The sequence below is a fragment of the Papilio polytes genome, unplaced genomic scaffold (assembly GCF_000836215.1).
Source record: "Papilio polytes unplaced genomic scaffold, Ppol_1.0 DF824158.1, whole genome shotgun sequence".
Classification (NCBI taxonomy): Eukaryota; Metazoa; Arthropoda; class Insecta; order Lepidoptera; family Papilionidae; genus Papilio; species Papilio polytes.
In genome coordinates this window covers 224,326-245,504 of record NW_013525046.1, presented here as the reverse complement: position 1 = coordinate 245,504, position 21,179 = coordinate 224,326, and the positions used below count along the sequence as shown (strand labels likewise).

Below are 21,179 nucleotides of genomic sequence, written 5' to 3'. Positions count from 1 at the left end.
GAATCGAAAAAATTTTGTACCGAAGTGTACTTGGCATCGATACTTGGTTACATCAATTCGGTCATTTAATTCATTAAATATAATTAATTTCGAATATTCGTGAGTAAACCCTTTAATATTTAAATTATTTCAGTGTTCTATTCTCCTAATACCTAATTATCTACCTAAGGTGGCGTTTATATACAAGAATAACTGAATCTCTACTATGTACACTCGATGCAAGGAGTATGGTTCCTCTTTTATTTAAATATACATTTAAAATTTCGTTATTCACTAGTAATAAAATAAGGATAAAAAAGGAAGCAAAATAAAAAATAAAACAACAGAAAAACAGAAATAAGATTAAAAGCAAGTTTATTGCTAATATAAAATAAAACTATAACCACAAGCAATACATTATTTGCTTATTTGTACGTTTTTTAAAAATATATAAAATCAATAGAGGTCGTTTTTGTTTAACAATAAGGATGGGTTGTATCAAGCGATAAAAGATAATCGATAGTCTATGGAAAATAAATCTGACAGATGTCACTGTCACTGTCACACATCACAAACTTGAGCTGTACCGCTTACGCATAAAATAATAGATAGTAAAACATACAATAGTATAAAATAAACATTCATAATTTAAATTTAAAACTTATATAACCCAATTATAATATTTGAAACCTCACCGGTTCATATAAACATAATAATACTTTTCAACTGGGGTTCAGTTTAGACCATAGCTTAAATTTACATCTGATTGCACTTTAAAATTTATTTAACAATTAATTGAACCTCCCTACACTTAATTATCGACGAGTTTCTTACATCTTACAAAGTGATTCTAACCTACCTACCTATGTACAGAGTCGTGGCTCCCAGGCGACATTCCAACGTATTTGGTATAATTATTTACAGTAATCGAATAAAAAAAAATAAACCATCACTTAAAAATACTCAGATATTTGTACCGAATCAGGGTACGGTTGTAAAAAAAATTAAAGCAAAATGCATATTTTTGTATCGCAAGTTTTTTCTCGTCCGACTGGGACGTATGCCTGGCATTATCACGAAAGCTAACAGAGGGTATTTACAAAGTCTTTGGCCTTACAATCGAATTATAACAAAACACAATTAACTAGACGAAGTTTGCACTGAACGTCGCTCCGCCGATCCTTTGGACGCAGTCAGTTAGCTAATAAATACAATCGTCCCGACCAACCGGTACACTAAGCTACACTCGGACCCGTTTCAACCGCTAAGACACTCGGCAAGTTCACTATCACATTGACTACAGTCTAATACTCCCACCTGTCGTCCTCGTTTTCCGTTTTAATTTTGTCTTCAGGGAGGACTTCAGGGGAGTGCGTGTGCGGGGAGGGCTGGACCGGCGACTGCGTCGGAGAAGGCTCGCGCGGCACCGGGGACGGCTCCACCCTCACAGTCTCCTCCGCCTCCCGTCTGAAGTCGTCGCTCCTCATTACACAAACACCATTAATGATAACTTCATCGGGATTCCGAGGCTTCTCGTCCTGCCAGTCAGGGTTCACCCACTGCGGCGCCGCCGGCTTTCTTCTATTCGATCTGCCCGCGGGCGTCGATGCCGCTTTGGGCTCAGTCTTCGATTCGTCGTCAAGCGAGTCCTCGGACCCGAGGTTGCTTTCCACATCGTCGTCCTCGTAATCGTCTCCGTCCGGCTCCCTTTTCAGGGGCATGGAGAGATCGAGACCGCTCGAGGCGTCCTTCGTCTGCTCTTCGGGTGGTAATAGACCCCTACCGATTAATGCGGCAAAATTTGAATTCGCGGCAAAGTACGGGGGATAAGGGAGCGGTACTCCTGCGAGACCCATTCGCTCCTTTTGGAGTTCGAGTAATCTCTGGTTGAGGAGTAATCGGAATTGCACCGGATCGAAGGGCGCGGAGGATTGGTCCCTAGCGGGGGGCTCGGCCGGCAATCCGTGCGGTGCCTGCTGCTTTAACCGCATTCGATGATTGTGAAACCAATTAGTGATCGTTCTCGTCGAAAGGCCTAGCTCTGCCGCCAAGAATTCTATCGTAGGCATATTGGGATATGGATCTAGAGCAAATGCTAGTCTTAAAGCTTCTTTTTGTTCCTCGGAGAATAATACTCTTTGTTTCTTGGCTGACGGAACCCCTGACGTGGGGCCCGGTGAACTCGAATGGTAGAATTCTGACGTGTCATTTGACGAGGTGTCAGATGAGTTGTCTTGGCCGGGCCCACTCGACCTTCGTCTCTTGTTGGCTTCGCGTCTCTCGTTCTTAAGCGCTTGAAGGCGATCAATGTTGTGCGCGTCGCTCAACCAAAGCTGCATTCTTATGAAGGGCTCGCGGCCTTTGATGCTGAGCATGTGCCAGGGTTTAGGTTTTGACAGAAGCTCGCTAACTGATCCTTGAGATAATCCGAGAACGGCTTCTCCGAATATTTTCTGTCCAATGTTGTTCGCTAGAAGGGCCTCTTTTATTTTGGTCGTAATCGTCTGTGTGTCCAGGTCCTGCGTTAAGGCGGCCATTTCGTATACGCTCGGGGAGATATGTTGGTGCATCCCTCGCATCACTGGAGGTTGGTGCAGCGGCTGCGGAGGGGGAGGCGGTTTCCGTTCCTTGTTGTTGTCGTGGTGCTGCGGGGGCAAGGTGACGGCGTGGTGCGGAGGGAAGCCGGGCGGGGTGAGCAGCAGCGGGGTGGGCTGGCCCAGGTGGCCGAGGTGGCCTGAGCTCAGCAGCTGCTCCTGCTGCATCTTGCTCAGCAAGGACGTCGCGTCGGAGATCATCTTCTGTGTGGGTGGCATCGGCTTGTTCATGTTTGGCGGACATGCTGAAAGTGAAAAGTAAAATTATGTTATACAGTTTGGTAGAAAAAAAATCTATGTAATGCAAATGTATGTAATGTAAGGCAATGTTTCAATAGCAACGTATTGTATTTGGTCAATCTTAATTTTTGAAATTTAATACTCACGAGGTGCTCCGCTGTAGTTGCCGGTCCGCATCAGCTTCTCCGGTGCGATCTTGTACTGCGAGGCGACCAGCTTGTGTACCGCGTTGTCGTCCTCCAGGAACATCTTCATGCGGATGAAGGGCTCCCGTCCTTTCTGCGTCAGCATGTGCCACGGCTTCGGCCTTGCTAACAAATCGCTTACAGATCCTTGAGACAGACCGAGCACTGATTCTCCGAAGAGCCTCTGACTTATGGAGTACTGACTTAAGGCCTCCTTTACTCGTCTCACGATCTCTTCTGTATTTAAATTGTTGAAGAGGTCGAACTGTTGCTGTGTTATCGGAGGGAGAACCGCCTTCATAGATCTCTGGGGCGGTGGGTGGTGAGGAGGATTCGACGGTTGAGAGATCAGGCTATTCGTGATTGACGCCATCCTTTGCAAGGGGCTGGCGGCCGCTGAGCCGCCGAAGTCCTCGTTTGGCGTGATAGCCGGCGGGAGGATTGCGTTACCGAGCGGGCTGGAGGCCGGGGAGCCAGTGGACTGCCCGGGCTCCAGCTTGGGCCGCACGAGGGAGAAGGCGCTGCCCGCGTGCCGTATCGCTTCCTCCGCGTCCATGGGTTTGTCCTTATCGCTATCAGTCATTCCGTTCATTTTGGCGTTCTTTTCTTTGGGAAGCGAGAGGTCCTGCACTGCTCCAGCACCGTTCATATGCTGGTTTGCATGCATGGCCTGCTGCTGCAGGGCCAGCAGGTTGGGGAAAGGGGGCACTCCGGGCACGCCGGGCAGTCCGTGCAGGTTGGGCAAGTTGGGCAGGTTGGCGCCGGGCTGCATCTTGGCGAACTCGCGGTGATACGCCTCGAGCGCCATGCGGATGTCTTCGGGCGGCCGTTCCATGTGCGGTGGCATGCCGCCGCTGAAAAACGGAGGAAACATGCTACACGTTAGTTTTAGATTTGCTGTTCTCATTTATCAGATTATTTAGATTATGCGTAATTCTATAACAATCATTAAGTATAAAAATTGTGTGGAAACAAAACTTTAATTCTTAATTTACATATTTCTTTTCGCAATCAAATGAAATATTTACCCAGGGAAGCCCTCGCGACTGTGGCGCATGTCCTCGACCCGTCGCGTCATGATTTTCGCGAGCTCCTCCTGGTAGATCCGGACCACCTTCTCTTGAGGGATATCGTCATTCTCGTACTTCTTCAATCTTCTGTTTTGACTTGAATCCTGAAAAAATTAGGGTTATCTTTTACATATCGTACTATACTTAGTTGAAAAGCCTAATTTAGGATTCTTCCAATATCTGTTCAATCAACTGCTTTATGGGTTTACCTTATTTGAGAAGGGTGAAGGGCACTGTGTTCGGGGTGAGCTGGAATCCTCGTTACTCCTTGAGTCATCGTTAGTAACGGGTCCTGTGGGAGTCTTCATCATGTGGGATGCTTCGGTGAGGATATGCGCCAATCGGTCGTCACCCTCGCCATCGCTCCTGCCGAAGTTTGGACCCACCGTGCCATCTTTCGTACCGACTGCAAAATGAAACATTCATTTATAAAATTATGCTCTCCTGTATACATAATTTATGTAGTTTTTTGTACATTTTGCCTTATATACAAATGCAAAAAGCGTTACATTTGTAAAACAGAACTTAACAGTAAAGCCAGTTAAAACTTATCTTTGTTTTAAAAACAAAACTGTCTCGTAAATTGAATGATGTTAATCTTTTAGTTGTATGTATTGACGTTAAAAATTCCGTTAGATTTAAATGTAGGTAAATGTTAATTGAGATCGCTTGTTAAAGATACCGAGACAGTTAAAGTAATACAAGTCTAGGGTCGATTATTTTTGCTCGCAGTAAGAGCCATTTACAACAGTATTTCATATCGCGAAAGCGATTTTAATTGCGTTTAAATTGTGTCTCGCATCGGTACATAGTTCGTGGCGCCGCGTCAACCGCTAAGAGACTTGCCAAGTGATAAATACAGAAGTTATATTTGGTACAATTGAAATTAGCGAGGTCATTAAAATAACAGAACGACGTATGGCGCATTCGAGATAATCACCGAACGAGGACACGTTTGCCTAAGCCGCCCCTGGCGCGAGACCATAAACAAATGTAGTTGCGCGCGAAATTCATGCGCCGTGCCTCGGTCATTCATTCTGTCAACATATTGTCTCCGGCTTCATGAACTGACACTACTTAACTTCTGATAGACGTACTAAATTATCCTAATTAAGGGACCTAATTAATTTTATATGAAAAATAATGCACTTAAGCTTCACACGCTTGAAGCAATGACCACACAGTTAGTTCAGATTTTAAATTGTTTATCTTTCTTTTTCTTATGATGAAAACGTGCTTTACAATTTAACATAACCTATGAATTGGGGCCATTGTTGTAAATAAAAATCTGTTTTCTTAAAATTAGAATGATTAAATATTTTCATAATGATCTTAATTCCATTGTTAAAACAGTTATAAAGAAGATAAGTTCGTCGTAACACGTTCATAAAAATTTGCTCATTTTATTTATAACAGAACACTAATCTCTTAATTTGCACGTCCAAAAGACGTGTGCAAATAACGTAGGACGCAAGCTAAAGGTGTCTATATATATATATATGTCTATACCTCAAAAAAAATTAAAAAATCCCCGATCTTTGTATTTCATTTTACTAAATATTTATTTTAAACATTTTTCAAACTAAATAAGTACGAATCATTGTCAGTGATGGCCGACATATGTTTGTCACTCGGCCGCAGTTTCGTTTACGTCGATATTTTGTTTTTCGACGAAACAAATGACACACGACACGCGCCGGCCGCACTTTCGCGCGCGCGGGAAAAACAATATTTACTCTGTGGTCGCTTTACAACGGGAACTCGACGAGATGCAAACGTATTAATTTTCAAGGATCACAAAGACTTAATTGCATTCTTAAATTTAATTTTAAAACCGACAATATGTTCGTCGATTGCGTTCGGGGCTTTTTTTGTCAGATCGACGTCGTATTCAAAGAAAATGTGTCTTGGTCGATGGTTAATAAAATGCACAATGCAGTGGAAGCGTTGCGACGGATTTGTACTTTTATTTGGACGTTAAAGAGTGTTTTATTTATTGAAAAATAAAACCGTCAATTCGAATTAAGTCGGCAAAGAGTCTCTTTGTGAATAAGTGGTGTATTAAAACGGAACAATACGAGCGGCTTGAGAGCGGCGCGGAGACCGCACGCATCCTGTCGCGGACTGAAAATATTCACTGTGGCGATTGTGGCCACCGCTTCACAAGCGACGACGGCTGCGACGCTGTCAGATAATAAAATGGAAATAAACGGAGATCTCGTTTTTAATCCTGGCTGTAAACACAACTACTGCCCAATACTGATTGGAGGGAAAAACCGTACGTCAGCTGTCAAAAAATGCAATCGCATTAATTATCGTATTTAGAATAGAATAATGCCTTGAAAATGCTCTTTTCTTTCATTGCTCTATTTTTTTTAATTGAAAACATATACAGTAACATAGTCGATAGATAAAGACCTTGTACAGCGACAATTTACAAGAAATTACGAGTTTGAACTTTTCACATTGGCAGGTTTAAAAAAACAACACGAAAAGGTTACACTCGTGTGTATTGACAACGTGAGCTGTGTTACATTATTAATAATATCAAATGACAAAACTATTATTATACATATGTACGTATTTAAAACGTTATTCCTAGTCTTTAAAATGCTGTAACACTTTTAATAAAATGATATTGTTGTCTTTGGTTATTTCCAAGACAATATGACATTTGTAAACTTTATAAACCGATAGTTATCGTAGTTAACTCCACATATATTGCGTGTGTAATGCCATATTAGAACTAAATAATGTCATTTCGCAATTGAATAGAAAATTGGCGTATAAAATAAACATTATTCTCACGTTCCACATTGATAATAGTTAGGTATGCAAACGACAGAGGACGCCCGTGTCCTCCACGCTACACTTTTTGTGTACAGCCGTGTTTTTTTGTGAAATCACCTTTAACAGACTTAACGACTTATGACTAAGAACGTGATCTAAATAAATTTATAAAAATGGCCGCCGCTATTTTGATTACATCGCCGCATGACCATAATGTTCACGGCTCTACGAGTCATAAATGTTAGACAATAACTCTATATACGTGATTTGTTTTTATAATTGCCCAGTTTTATTTTAATGGCCACCTAATTGGGCATTCGGTTTTTAATATTTTTAAACATATTATCCCGGAATGACCATTTCACTTGGAGTGTAGTTTATAAAATTACATAGAAATAAACGATTGAAATATATTTTATGTCGACATAGGTTATGTCATTTATAATTTACAAGAGATTTATATATTTCTTGTTCAATCGTAGCGTTTGACATTGTACGTCGTCTGTGTAATAATGTAGTGATGTACAATCGATCAAGTCCAGTTTGAATAATTTTATGTATATTTAGCCGAAAAAAAAACTTGTCCCGCTTTGAACGTACCGTCCCTATTCATCACTCGACATAAACATATGTTTTATGCCTTTATTACAATTTTATTGTAATGCGTGAGTAAAATATACATGTGTTTATAATCGAATAACCTTTTCTCAGTATTTTTGAAGCTCTATCGATGCGGTTTTGACGGACATTTTATTCGTTACATGTGGCAACGTAATTTTAAAACTACGTAAAACTCTTTTGTTTAATAGTCACGTACGTGTTTTAAAAATAAAACAGTTATGTCAATAACTAGCGATGGCAGATTAAAATTTCCGTCGTGTCTCGCGGCGTAAGCTCCGACGCTGTCCAATTAGTTTATTACAAATTCACCGTTCGATATCCTAGCCATCGATAAATTTCAACACACGTCTATTACTGCCTTTGATCTCCTGACATACGTTTTGTTATTCCGCGAGCGACACGAGGACAATTACTGATACGTGTCTCGGAATATTGTCAAAAAAACTAAGGTTGTTGTATTGACGTGCGCCATTTTGTAATAGCGCAGTTGGCGGAGCGGTCCCGCTTCTATCGATCTTTCTTTTAGTTTTCTTATCTTCAAACTGTATAGTGTGTAGCGATACTATCACTCTCCGGCGGCCATTACGACGTGCACTTTTGATGGATATTCCGTGTAAAAAACGCACTCAATTAATGCCGTCCGGTCACGGAAGTTTTGCTTATCGAAGCGACGCTCGAAAGAAAGCAGAATGTTTTTTTTTCGAGTAAAGCATTTACTAACATCGAAGGTTCGGATTTGTCTTGGCAGATAGACCATAGCGAGACTTCACGTTGATCCAGAAAGCTAGCACAATGTTAGTTATCATCGCACGTTTAATAACGCACTAGCGGTAAAAAATGGATAAATTATTTTGTTCGTACGACATAGGATTGCGTGCGTACACGCGAAAACTATGCTATGTAGTTGTTATTGATTGCTAATGTCGTATGAATATTCAAAGCCTTCGGAAAGTAAAGGCGGCGCCCTAAATAATAGTGTCATTGTGACAGTTAAAAAATACGCTGGTAATTTAACTCTATACATATCGTACGCGTATCCGGGATTGTAAATCAAGCGGGTAGTTGGAAAAGAAAGGGGTGAGAAGGGCGCGTTAGACGTCACGCGGCGAATCGATGCTCATTTGCATTCGAGCCGTCGACGACGACGGACGTCAGGGCCGTTGGAAAGTGTCGCGAGAGTGGAAAAATGGCCGTATTTAAATTGTTAATAACATGCAAAAGAAAATGTTGCACAAACTGCGACATTTAAAATTAGCTTTTAAATACTGCAATACTTAATTGCACAAATGTATAGTACAAAAGCGAGACTTGTGTGAAATGTTTAATTATGTTAATTAAATAAAACGCTGCAACCTCTATTAAAATACTTCGATACAATGACCACAATTTGTAAGTGATCTAACTTCTCTATAATTTGTGTACGCTCTGTTCGGAGAAAGAATATCTTTTGTCCGTTACGTGGCGTGCGTAGGGCTGATGATCGGGTTCGCGTGCTAGATAGTAATCAGCATCGGTCGGCGGCCGCAATTGATTCGGCGAGACACGATTGCTTGAAGGGACATTCTTTGTAATCATTACAGTAGCCCAAGTTGAGATCATTTGAGATAATATTTCCTTAATCGAGAGAAATGTTTAATAAAAAATAATAATGGAACAAATCACTTTTATACAGACTAGCTGTAACTCGCGACTTCGACCGTGTAAAATTAAAATGTAATAAAAAATATAACCTAAGTTAATCACAGATAAATTACCTTTCTAACGGTAAAAGAATTTTTAAAATTGGCCTAGTAGTTTTTAAATAATTTCATTACAAAAATACAAATCTTTCCTCTTTATAATATTAGTGTAGATAGACGAACTAGGTAATCGGATTACTTTAATTCGACTTAATTTTTAATTATTCTTTGCAGGTAGACATAGTATATTTTAATGGCTACGCTGTTGTTCGTAGCGTCGTTGGTTTTGCTAACGCGGCGAGGTTTCGTCACTCCCCCGACGTCAAGGTAAAAACCGTTTCGTGCGAACTGCGCTAGTTTCCTAACTAGATTCAATAATCAATTTTGGGACGCTGTGTTCCTATTTATAGTTTAAAAATTTCGAGTTCGTAGCCTAAACGACTGAACGGTTTTCGATGAAATTTGGTATAGATGTAGAGGATAGTCTGGAAGAACACATAAGCTATTCACTTTTTTTTAAATCTACGAACACGGAATCGTGGGCAAAAGCTAGTTTTTTATGAAACATTCTTAAGTATTGACATAAAAGTGAATAAATACACTAGTAGAGTTCATGAAATTCTAAATATGTCGTATCCGTTCGTTTATGTTCCCTCATTCTTCTTTTCGTTACTAATTGTTTTAATTTGTGCAAACATTTCTAATATTTTCATAGTAGAAAACAATTGAAATTTCAATCTATCTATAGTTGAGTTTTAATATTTTTTAAATGTTGGTCATAACTATGAATAGTATCGGCCCTCGGGAACGTCAACTTTCGGCGATAGCGTAAAGTTTTTTAACTCAATAACCGAATCCGCGTCACCGTGAGAGACGCTAATGCGTTTACTTTGCTGATCGTACTCCCGACTCCCGACGTGGACCAATGCTAACTTAATTTACTTGCAACACTTAAATTTATTACTATATTGTTAAAAGCAAATTGCAAAGGGATTTAATAGTTCTATGAATGTTTTAGAGACGTTACTAGTTTTAAATATTACCATTATCTGTGTTATTAGGCAATAACGTAATAACACATTTGTACACTTTTTAATAATGTCGAAGTTTTAATTCTGTGTAGTTTGTTCTAAAATCAAGCTATTAATTTTTAACGCATAAAAGTACATTTATTTTACTATTGTTATTGCATTTTTGCTATGTTGTGTTTAGGTGGCAATTTTTCACGGTCCCGCAACGTTGGTAGCATTGATTTGTGTACGGTTAGTTTATTGATTGTGAAGTCAATTGATTGCCTTTAAACACGCGAGCTCGCAGCGCCACCTACACAACCCTTGCCTCAGCTCGCTTTTCAATAAGATAAGAATAAACTGTGGTTAAGGTTATAACGGATTTAATTTTAAACTTATGTCTGTTAGTCATAAAGTTACATTTAGGTTATAACGCATTCAGTGACCTATGGTTGGTACTTTTTGTTTCATAACCTTTTTCTTTATTATGTTTTTAAAATTAGATTTATACTTAAATAGACTAATATAATCGATGATTTCCTTTATCGCACTATGATAACTGTTAAATCCGTCATTAATTGTTCCTAATTCCGAAAGACATAACATAGATGTTAAAATGGAAACACAAATCGTGCACTAACTGACAAGCTAAATAACCCACCGTAGACAGATCCTTGAATTATCAAAGGAAGCATGCTATTAATTATGACAATATGTTTCTATTTAATTTTACGTTAAAACTGTTTCTCGCGTAAAACAAAATGGCGGTGCGAAATTGACAAGCATTTCGCGCGTTTCCGGTGATGCTGATGCTATTTTCTTATATTTTGTCATAATATGCTTTGCAACAAATGAAAAACGATATTATTTATAATATTTGATAACTTGTAAATATACGAGGAAAATTATATTAAACTACTAGCTTTCGCCCGCGACTCCGTCCGCGTGGAATTAAAAAAAAACAAAAGTGATTAGCCTATGTGTTCTTCCACACTATCCTCTACGTCTATGCCAAATTTAATCGAAATCCGGTCAGCCGTTTAGGCTACAAACTCTAACAAACATCCATCCATCCATCTTTCCATCTAAATTTTCGCATTTATAATATTAGTATGATTGATATGACAAAAGTATGTTTAAAGCAAATAACGATATGAATAATAAGCAGATTTCACAAAATACTAGCTAAAAACTTTTCCTTAATATGACCTCTATGACGGATAATAAAATCCTTGGTTATGTAGTCATATTTTGTTATAAAGCGAAAGTTTGGTTGGTTACTATATTAAATGACTAACAAATGGCCGATCTTTAAATTTGCTTCTTCGAATTCTGAATAATGAAATCACTAGAAACATAAAAAACGAGATAAAAAAGCGCTATCATTCAAAAACACAGGTAAAATATTATAAAAAAAGAAAAAAAAACTGGAATTATGATGTTTTAAGTAACAAATGTAAACCTTAATCTTTCTTTTAGTAAAACAAGATGGCGACACTAAGCGTCTACACTTCTAAGAAATTAAATAATTGTTTTATTTTTGGAGCAAATGCACTGCAGGCGCCATAATTGTGTGCATGCGTGTGGTTTAATATAATTGTCATCGGATTATTCGTGTTTTCAAACTGCAGCGTCTATAAATTGAGGGAAAAGGAGCTTGTTTTACTGTCATTACCATTTTATTGGCGCGCATTCCCGCGTAATTGTTGCAGGGCAAAGGCAAATGCCTACTTTAGATGTGACACATGTAGTTTATTCTAAAAGTTTTGTTTTCAATCTTTCACAGACTATCTTGAAAAGTTATTTATAATGATGTAGGGATAAATTCGATGAAAACAACAATGGTAGAGCCCGCTTTAACATCTTCACACGTATGGGTCCGCTTGCAGCAATACCACGACCACACAGAAGACGGGCGTGAAGTGTGAGCAATCCGTGTACAGCCCGATGAGAGTGGTGCCGGAGGACCAATTTTAGTCTCTTTTTCTTTCCACCCTTTTTCACATAAGAATAGGATGGGAAATGGATTTGACGGTGGAGATGCATAGGAAGAAGAAATACTATCTTTATGTGCATCTCATCCTCTGTTGTAGGGTAGGCAACGCACCCGTTATTGCGAATGTCTATGGGCAGCGGTCGCTTTCCCATTTTGGCGGATTCAGTTGGCCGCTTGCTATTTGCCACCTTATGACATAAAAACATCGTAACATTCAAACAATTTTCCAGATACGACTGAAGGTTACTTCAGTCAAGAGACGACAAACGATTCATTGAATATTATTGCAACTAATTGGCAAACAAACAAAACGATAAAATAAACAACTTATGCAAATTATCTACACAAAGTTAAACGTATGCAGTCTCAACCTATTGCGACGTTTATGTTTCTGTAATAGTTGCGTTGAAAACTCCACCAACTAAATACAGCGATAAACAAACAAAGGACGTGTCCGAGCAATGGCTCCCTCGCTCCGTCTCTTTCACTCAGAATCGTTTACGCGAAGAAGTGTAACAATTACTTTGCCGCCATTATCCCGGTCGGTCGGTTAGGTACAAAATCATAAAGTATATAATGAGACACGGTATTATAATCATAAATATACCCGTAAAGAGGTCTGATTGCTTCGTCGGAAACCTTCAAAGCGACCGCGAGACGACGAGCATTCTTCGCAAAATAATTTCTTGACCCCTACGCTAGCGCTGCACACCACTCGCCGAGAGATGGCGTTACTTGTACATTGTTGTGTGCATACCCAAGTTTTTCCGTCGGGCTTTTTTTAAGTTATTTCAGTGTAAACGCTCTTAAGCGGCTATTTAGTTTTTCAAAGGCGCTTTCTAAGTGGCTGCCGTCGGGAGTTTTTTGCGGGGAATATCTTTTGTAGTAGTGTGTATTCAGTAATAATTGCATCGTAAATTAAATTTCTGTCTCAGCCATTGTAATTTCATAATTGTTGGCGTAAGATGCGGTCTGCGATTGTGAGATGGACAATGACTTCAGCTGTTTTGATATTATTGTTTTTGGTTTCTTCTACTGTACGCTAGATGTCGCTACTTGACATAATTGACTTAACAAAAATTGTAAATGTAATTTACATAAAACTGTTCTGGGATAATCATCAATAAATTTATGACAAAAGTAATTAAAACGTGAAAGTTTACTTTATCGATTATATCGTTAACACATTGTAATTCATTAAAGAAATTATTAGGTGATTATTTCCTCGGATGTTCGTGTTTGTACCGAAAGTTTGTGATTTATGATATATCGAGCTCGTTTGTTTACTACTTTTGACACGACTGAACGCCCTTTCGGTTGGTCGAGTTTGGGTTAACTTCGCGGAACGTATGAATAAAGGTTATCGGCACCTAATTTGTTAACGGAATTAATGACGGTTACTGTTGTACATTTTACGTTGCAATTTATCCGAAAATAAATTTTGAAATTTGAATTCGATTTCTGGCTGATAAATGTAACGTTAATTTTAAAAATAAAAGCATTCGAAATTCAAATATCCCGCGAAAAGTTTTAAGACTTAACTTTTCGACCATTTGCGTTCGACGTGTCTCGTCCGCTCGTGTTAGCGTTTAATACACTCTCCAACTTTGCTCTAAAGCGCCTTGACAGTTGCTAGTTTCGGAACGTGACCCGCCATTGATAGAATTACTGCATGCTCTATGGTTCAACGTCAAACGTCAAGTCAGTAAAAATTGACAGACTGACATTTATAATCATTTAAATTATCTGAATGTAGTGCGAGCGTTGAGAAAAAAAAAATACTATCGCTATATCTAGGTATTGTAATTCTACAAATATTTGCGCATGACCTACATCCAGAGTGCATTCCGAAATGCGGAGTTCCCAAATATTATGGGACAAAAGCCCGATTGAATATTAAAATTTGCTTAGCGGGCTGAGAGCTGTACAAGGGGAGTTTGTAGCAAAGGAGCATCGAGGTTTAACTTCGTACATAAAGCCTTTAGCGGGTGTCCGACGGCCGATAGTGCCCCATTGAAAATAGATTTTCACGCTACGATTCCGAGAGCTTTTGTGAACTTAGTCTAAACATTGGCGCATTATGAATACAATTTTCGTTTGAACATGTACATATGTCGCAAAGGATTACCAATTTTGCAAAGAGTGGATTAGACAGAAAATAGTCTGAGCTATCTTTTATTTAATCTATGATTAGTTTATAATCTATGGTTCTGTCAAAGAATAAACTAATGAAAAGTTATTTATTCTATGCTTTGTTATGTCGTATGTTGATTAAAATAATAAATAGCGACATTTAAATATAACATGATATTGTTTGTTAACATAGTCTTGTACGTAAAAACGATAAAATAAACGATGTACTTTCTTCCGTACGGCTTGTACTTTTTCTTACTAAAGTGGCTTTAAAACTAATTTATGATCGCTGCCATTATGAATTACGTCAGTTATTAATGAGCAATAGATTATATTCATTGCCGCCAATATACGAATAGAGGTAATTTTGCCGCGAAAAAACGTCGTGTCGGCCATCTTGCTGAACCGTGTCGCCAGTTAAGAAAAATAATTACAACCGTTACTATATTTAATTGGTACGAAGGATTAAGTAAATGAATAATTATACGCTGCGGTTTAGCGGACGTTGGAAAAAATGCCACGGTGAAATGTGAAAGGAGTTTTGATATACGTTGATAGTTTGCCAATTTATATATTGGCATTCGAAAATTGAACGTTGTCACGGAAATTATCGGTTTTTGAATTTATAATGACTGACATGGCACTAACTAGCTGTTAAAAAACCTATCGTTTGTGAATCTAAAAATGGGCATCACGCGTTATTAAATTACTAATGTTTAGTAAAAAGTATTTTATTTCCTTCTTATGAAGGCGCGAAATATTGGTACAATTGTTAATGGCATTTAGTCTGACCATTTAGACAAAAGACGACACTCTTTCTAAACTTAAAAGTAAATTCAAAATTCGAATTTTAGTTTCAAATTCAATTTTCGAACGCTCAATTTTTTATCGTTTTTTTACGAAACGTGTGTCACAGATTAAAAAAAACACTCACAACCAGGGCGAAGATCACTTAAATGTTAAAATAACCAGCTGCACATTTAATACGATGATATTTATCAATCAAACATACATTGCGTCTTCACTTTGAAGTGGCAATTGTCCAACCGTAACGAACGCATCGACTTACAGCTTGAGCGAAAGAAACGTTAATTTGCGATCGCAGCGCACGCGAATTACCGCCTTTAGCGTTAATTAATAGATGCTTTTTTGCTATTTTTTTCTAATGCTTTTATCCAAAGAATTTTGCACGTGTCTCGGGCGTGGTTAATGAGACAATGTTTAGATTTATTTGCTTCATCAACAACAATGTTGTTTATATTTTTGTTCCGAGATACGACGACCGAAACACTTGTGAAGATTTACTTTATATTTTATGGTGCAGTCTAGTTATAACTGTCATATCGAAGTAACTAGCATTTGCCTGCGATTTTTTCTCAAAAAAAAAGCAAGTAGCCTATGTGTTCTTCCAGACTATCCTCTACATCTATACCAAATTTCATCGAGATCCGTTCAGCTGTTTAGGCTACAAACTCTAACAAATATCTATCCATCTAAACTTTCGCATTTATAATATTAGTCAGATATTAAGTATACTAGTATATTTTTAACAGTAAAATAAGGACATCATTTCTATCTTATTTTATGTATGTATCCAATGAGTTCCGATGGGTTATTAAAGATTTTGAGATCTCTAGATCTTTCGTTCCTTTGGATCCTGGGTCTTGCTAGTCGCTATTGACTACCGATGATTTATTAAAATCCTACTTTAGTCTATTTTCTCCATAATACGAGACACCTTTCGACGTTTTCTCGATACAAAAAGGGTCAAATAATGTCCAACATAACACCGTGAGAGTTTCGCAAAGGTGCCACGAGTTAAGTGCGTGGGAAAAATTGCGGTAACAGAAGACACACTTGTAATAGGACTTCCAATAAACAGTTAGCAATGCATTTATTAATTTAAAGCTTAATGTGAAGGAAAATTATTATTTGTGTTGAGTTATTTAACTAAACTGTCGCACATTTGTGCGATTGTCGATTGTTTCGCAGCCAACTGTTCAGTTGCACAACTAAATGGAGTAGTATGCACACCTTAATGATCACAAACAATTGTCCGATAGTTTAGTCAAATCGGTAGACTCTTAAACCGATTTGATAGAAACAAGGTTACCAGTATTTACTTGGTTTACACAAGCTGATAAATACAGTGTTATTGGCAGAGTAGTGGACCTGGCATATAATTCCGATACCCATCTTATTATCTGGTAGTTTGTGTTCCCACGTTGTAGCAAATGCTCATTACAGACTATTATGGACGGTTACCATACTCGTTTGTATCGGCCACTACGTTTTGAGTCAGCAGACAGTAACAGAATGTATCGACTTTCTGACGCTCTCTGTCGTATAATTAACAGTAGCTTACGCCCGCGACTCCGTCCGCGTGAAATAAAATAATGTAAAACATAGCCTATGTTACACAACGTAGCGTTTCAACGGTAAAAGAATTTAAATTGCCCCAGTAGTTTTTGACTTATTTCATTACAATCAAACAAACAAAGATTTTAGAGAGTACGAGAGTATAGTGGGCTTAGTAATGAATGGTTTTTATAAGTTCGAAAGCCTAAGGACCTGTCCCACCAAATTGTTAATTGTCTGATAATAATCGAACGTGTAAAATATTTGAAACTTCGGATTTTGTACCCTTATCTGACAGTGACGTCAAATCTGAGAGTCTCTAAGCCAGTAGTGGGAGAGACTCTTAAGATGTTATAATGCCAAGTATGATTCGATTTTTTTGTTATTTACTAAAACTGGTGAGGTTACTTAAATTTCATACTTAACAGGTTATTGCAATGGATATATGTAATTAAAAAGATTAGTATCTACGGAGTACTTACACAAATGCATTATTAATGCAATACAAGGCAATAAGTCGTAATTAACGATTATTATCTAGAAGTGGCAACTGTTGACATTATTTTTGCAATATCGTTATCTATACTATTATAATAAAGCGTAAACACACACTTTTTTGTTGCCTAAGATGTCAGCAATTACAGCATATTTTTGAATAATTCTTTACAAAATGCATTACACTTACGTCACGCTTTAGGTTACATATTTTCACGCCATTAACTTCGGGGATAAATATTTTGGATAAAAATCATAATGTGGGAAAGAGACCATAAGTTGCTGCCAACATCAAAGCAACAAGATTGCCAAGTTTTGTCATGTCATTATGACATTTGCAAATGACAATTTGACACATGTAAACAATAAAATAATTTTATGTTGATGAAATCCCACGGAAACAGCTAGTATTTAATAATCGTGGTGTCCTTGTGATTATCTTTGATATACGAAGAGAGTTGTATCTCTTGAGAGATGTGACTGTATTCATCACACTACACTAGCTTTTGCATGTGACTCCGTCCGCGTAGAATGAAAAAAAAAACAAAAGTTAGTAGCCTATGTGTTCTTTCATACTATCCTCTACATCTATGCCTTTCATCGAGATGTGTTCAATTTAAATTACGAATTCTAACACACATACATCTAAAGTATTGCATTTACTACAATAGGTACTAGCTTTCGCCCGAGACTTCATCTGCGTAGAATGAAAAAAAAAAGTGAGTAGCCTATGTGTTCTTCCATACTATCCTCTACATCTATGCCAAATTTCATAGAGATCCGTTCAGGTGTTTAGGCTACAAACTCTAACAAACATCCATCTAGATTTTCTCATTTGTAATAATAGTATGAAGTATGATCAATAACAGTAAAATTTTTGCAACATTATTTCGTTAAAACGTTTTCTTTTTAACATGACAAAAGCATCGTAATAAGAAATGGCCAACCCTTTCGCCGCTATCTGAGATTCAATCCGTGCCACCGATGCACGTTCCGGAGTTAACCCTCGCCCCGCTATTGTCTCCCTCGATTTATACAACGTGTATTGTCATTAATGTACTGTGTAATTTCTTTCTTTTTTCCCAATTTCGATGGCTTGCGGCTTCGTACTGTTTGCAATACACGCCGTGATAAAAATCAGAAATTAAGTGAACAGTAAATATTGTTTTTAACGCTTTAACTTATTTATAATTGAATGATGGTGTAAAAAATTTAAAGAAAAACGATATTTGTATAATAAAATGTCGAAGAAAATATTGTAAAGTTCGTTAATAACAAAAGAAACATTTTATTTAATTCCTTAAACATAATAAAAAAACAAAATGGCGGACGACAAAAAGGAAATGTTGATATTAAGATCGGAATGACCGTGAGTTGGCCTGACCATGTCCCCTCCCCCCAACCCCCCTTAAGACCAAGGGCGAGGACAATGCTTCACTTTCCGCACGCGACAGGAAAAGGAATACAACAGGAAACTGGGTCAGGAGTGAAAATAAAAGAAAAAAAACAATTGTTAAAAACTAAAAATAAGTGCGGAATTAGATTTGCATATAAAAGTCAGTGATAGCGCAGTGTAACGCGGCTTTATAGCTCGGATCGTAATGATTTATCCTTTTTTTAACATTGTTAGTACTTTAGTTGCTGGCCAAAGCGTTACGAACGCGACGATATAAAAGTGATTAAAAAATTTCGAAAGCGTTCAAAAATGTGGTAATCATTACAGATTTGCCAAACAATTTAAATCAAGATTGCTTGAATATCAATTAACAAAATTGTTGAGCAAATCCAAATAAGAACAAAAGTTTCGCAAGTAATAGAACCATGATTGGAAATTCCACGATCCATCGATCGGAGATTATCGTTATAAAACGATCAAATGAAGCAGCGAATTAAGCGCTAAAATATAACAATTGTTACGAAGTTCGCGACCAAAAACATCCATTGTGAGTACCGGTTAATTGCCCCCGTGAACGTTGTAGCTATCACTAGGCCGTGATTGATGGGCTGTGAGTCGACAGCCGATAGCGCACAGACCGTACGGAAGATCGACTCGTGGCAATTGATGGAGCGAATCGTTCGCGTGTCAAAACATGCGGCGGAATGAGCTGCTGCCAATATCCTTGCGGTTAAATTTTCAACTTAAATATCTACTTTAAACGTTAGAAAATCAGCTCAATCCGAAGGTATGAATGGGAGAAGCTCATTTGCGAAGCGTATGTGTGTAACGTCAATACCTTTTTTAGGAATGAGGGACTTGAGTAGCATGATGGCCGCCTCGTCGCACGCCCACGCATGCATCTTCCTGTATGAGTCCCGCCCCTTCTCTGTCAACTTGTCCCAAGGCTTCGGTTTCGAGAGCAGCTCCGAGACGGTGCCCTGCGACAGGCCCAGCACGTACTTCGCGAACAGCCGCTGCCCGATGTTGTGCACCGAGAGCAGTTCCCGCACTCGTCGGCTGATGTGCAGAGTGTCCAGGTTCGTATTCGCGTACTTGTCCATATTGTACCGCAGCATCTCCTGCAGACGTGCCTCCATCGGGTCCCCCTTGGGTATGAGTGAGTCCCCGAGACGGCCGACAAGCGCTCCGGGTGGTAGCGGTCCCATGTCCTCCGCGAAGCGGTACGGCCGGTGTTCCTCGAAGCGGAAGGGGCTCGGCGGCGGCAGTGGTAGCGGCAGGGGGCCGTTGTTGTTGTGGTGCGTTGTGTTGTTGTTTAGCGGAGGCGGCGTGCTCGGCCACTCGTCGCCACCTGCGGTTACAGCACGGTTACGCGGGAACACGAGGAGGAGGGACTGAGGCGGGGGCGGCGGGCCGGGCAGGAGGGGGGGAGGGGCAGTACACGCACGCCCGTAAGCGTCGCAACATTCGGCAACGGTTAACGAATTAATGCGATATCGGCGCCTTTAATGTTTGCATTCGGTATTCTAAGGCGAGCGCGTCGCGGCGCGGGACGGTTACGCGCGCCCGTGGGGTGTGGGAGCTGGAGGTCCTCGTACTCCGCGCGTCACTCGCTCACGGCTCGAATCAGACAAGTGAAGCGGACACGCACTAACTACTGACATACACATTGCTTCTAAAACATGACATACGATATTGACTTCACATAACAGTGAATCAAATATTCGAGTTGTAACTACACATCAATTTCTTTGTCATTTCATCAGAATCAAAGATATCAACTGAAAGTGGACGTTTTAAAACTAAAGAACTTGACAAATTCTAGACAGAAAAGTGTTGTGTTGTATGTCTTGAACGACGAATGTAATACCTAAATATTATTACATAATAATTAAATTCTAACATCTGCTAAATGAGACGATGTAACGATGTAAAGCGTCGACATAATGTACCTGAGTGGCTGTCTAGACATTGTCTCTGCGTTATTAGAATGTATGATGGATAGCTTGTTATTATATGGTGCCAGTTAGTATAAGATACGGTACTCACCGGTGTCTCTTCGTTCCGCGCTGCGTTCGCGTTCCGCGGACGCGCGGTCCTCTTGCGGGACCACGGGGGACCGCAGCTCCGGCTTGCGGTCCACAGGCCGGTCTGAACTTAAGTCTAAAGACCGCAGCATACTGTAACAAAGAATATTCATTTAGAATTTGCATCCAAATATTTCTAATAAGAGGTTAAATCCTCCTCTCACTAAACTATTGTACAAATATTGTGCGATTGTCGATTGTTTTGCAGTCAATTCAACTGTTTAGTTGCAAAACTAAAAATCGAGTAGTGTACCTCCATATAAGCTCATAATCAAAGCGAGACTAAACAGTTATGCGATAGTTTAGTCAAAGGTGTGCGTAGGCTCTAAATGTACATAATGGTATATCAAAATGTGTTTCAATTAATACAAAAATTGTAAAAGTAAGATTTTATACATAAATATGCTTTCAATCTATTGTTGATTTTATTTTTGACAAATATATCAGCATTTTATACCAACACGTATGTATATAAACTTTACAAACATAAATTCACGTGGCCATTGAAATACTGCCGAAGGTAATAATTAAAATTCCGATATCAAA

General features: G+C 38.9%; 1 protein-coding gene across 3 annotated transcripts in view; it reads right to left on the bottom strand.

Moving 5' to 3' along the window:
- Positions 1-336: 336 nt before the first annotated feature.
- The window catches only part of LOC106111596 (homeobox protein cut), a 147,955-nt gene continuing 127,112 nt past the window's right edge, over positions 337-21,179 (bottom strand). The window contains exons 5-10 of one of the 3 annotated variants that reach the window (XM_013293728.1): positions 20,596-20,726; positions 19,385-19,897; positions 4,278-4,474; positions 4,027-4,172; positions 2,960-3,873; positions 337-2,818 (exon numbers count right to left, since the gene is read on the bottom strand). In XM_013293728.1, coding sequence (XP_013149182.1) covers positions 1,284-2,818; positions 2,960-3,873; positions 4,027-4,172; positions 4,278-4,474; positions 19,385-19,897; positions 20,596-20,726 — 3,436 coding nt within the window. In that variant the 3' untranslated portion in view covers positions 337-1,283. The remainder of the gene's footprint in view (positions 2,819-2,959; positions 3,874-4,026; positions 4,173-4,277; positions 4,475-19,384; positions 19,898-20,595; positions 20,727-21,179) is intronic. The other 2 variants (XM_013293729.1, XM_013293730.1) reach the window with 2 other exon arrangements.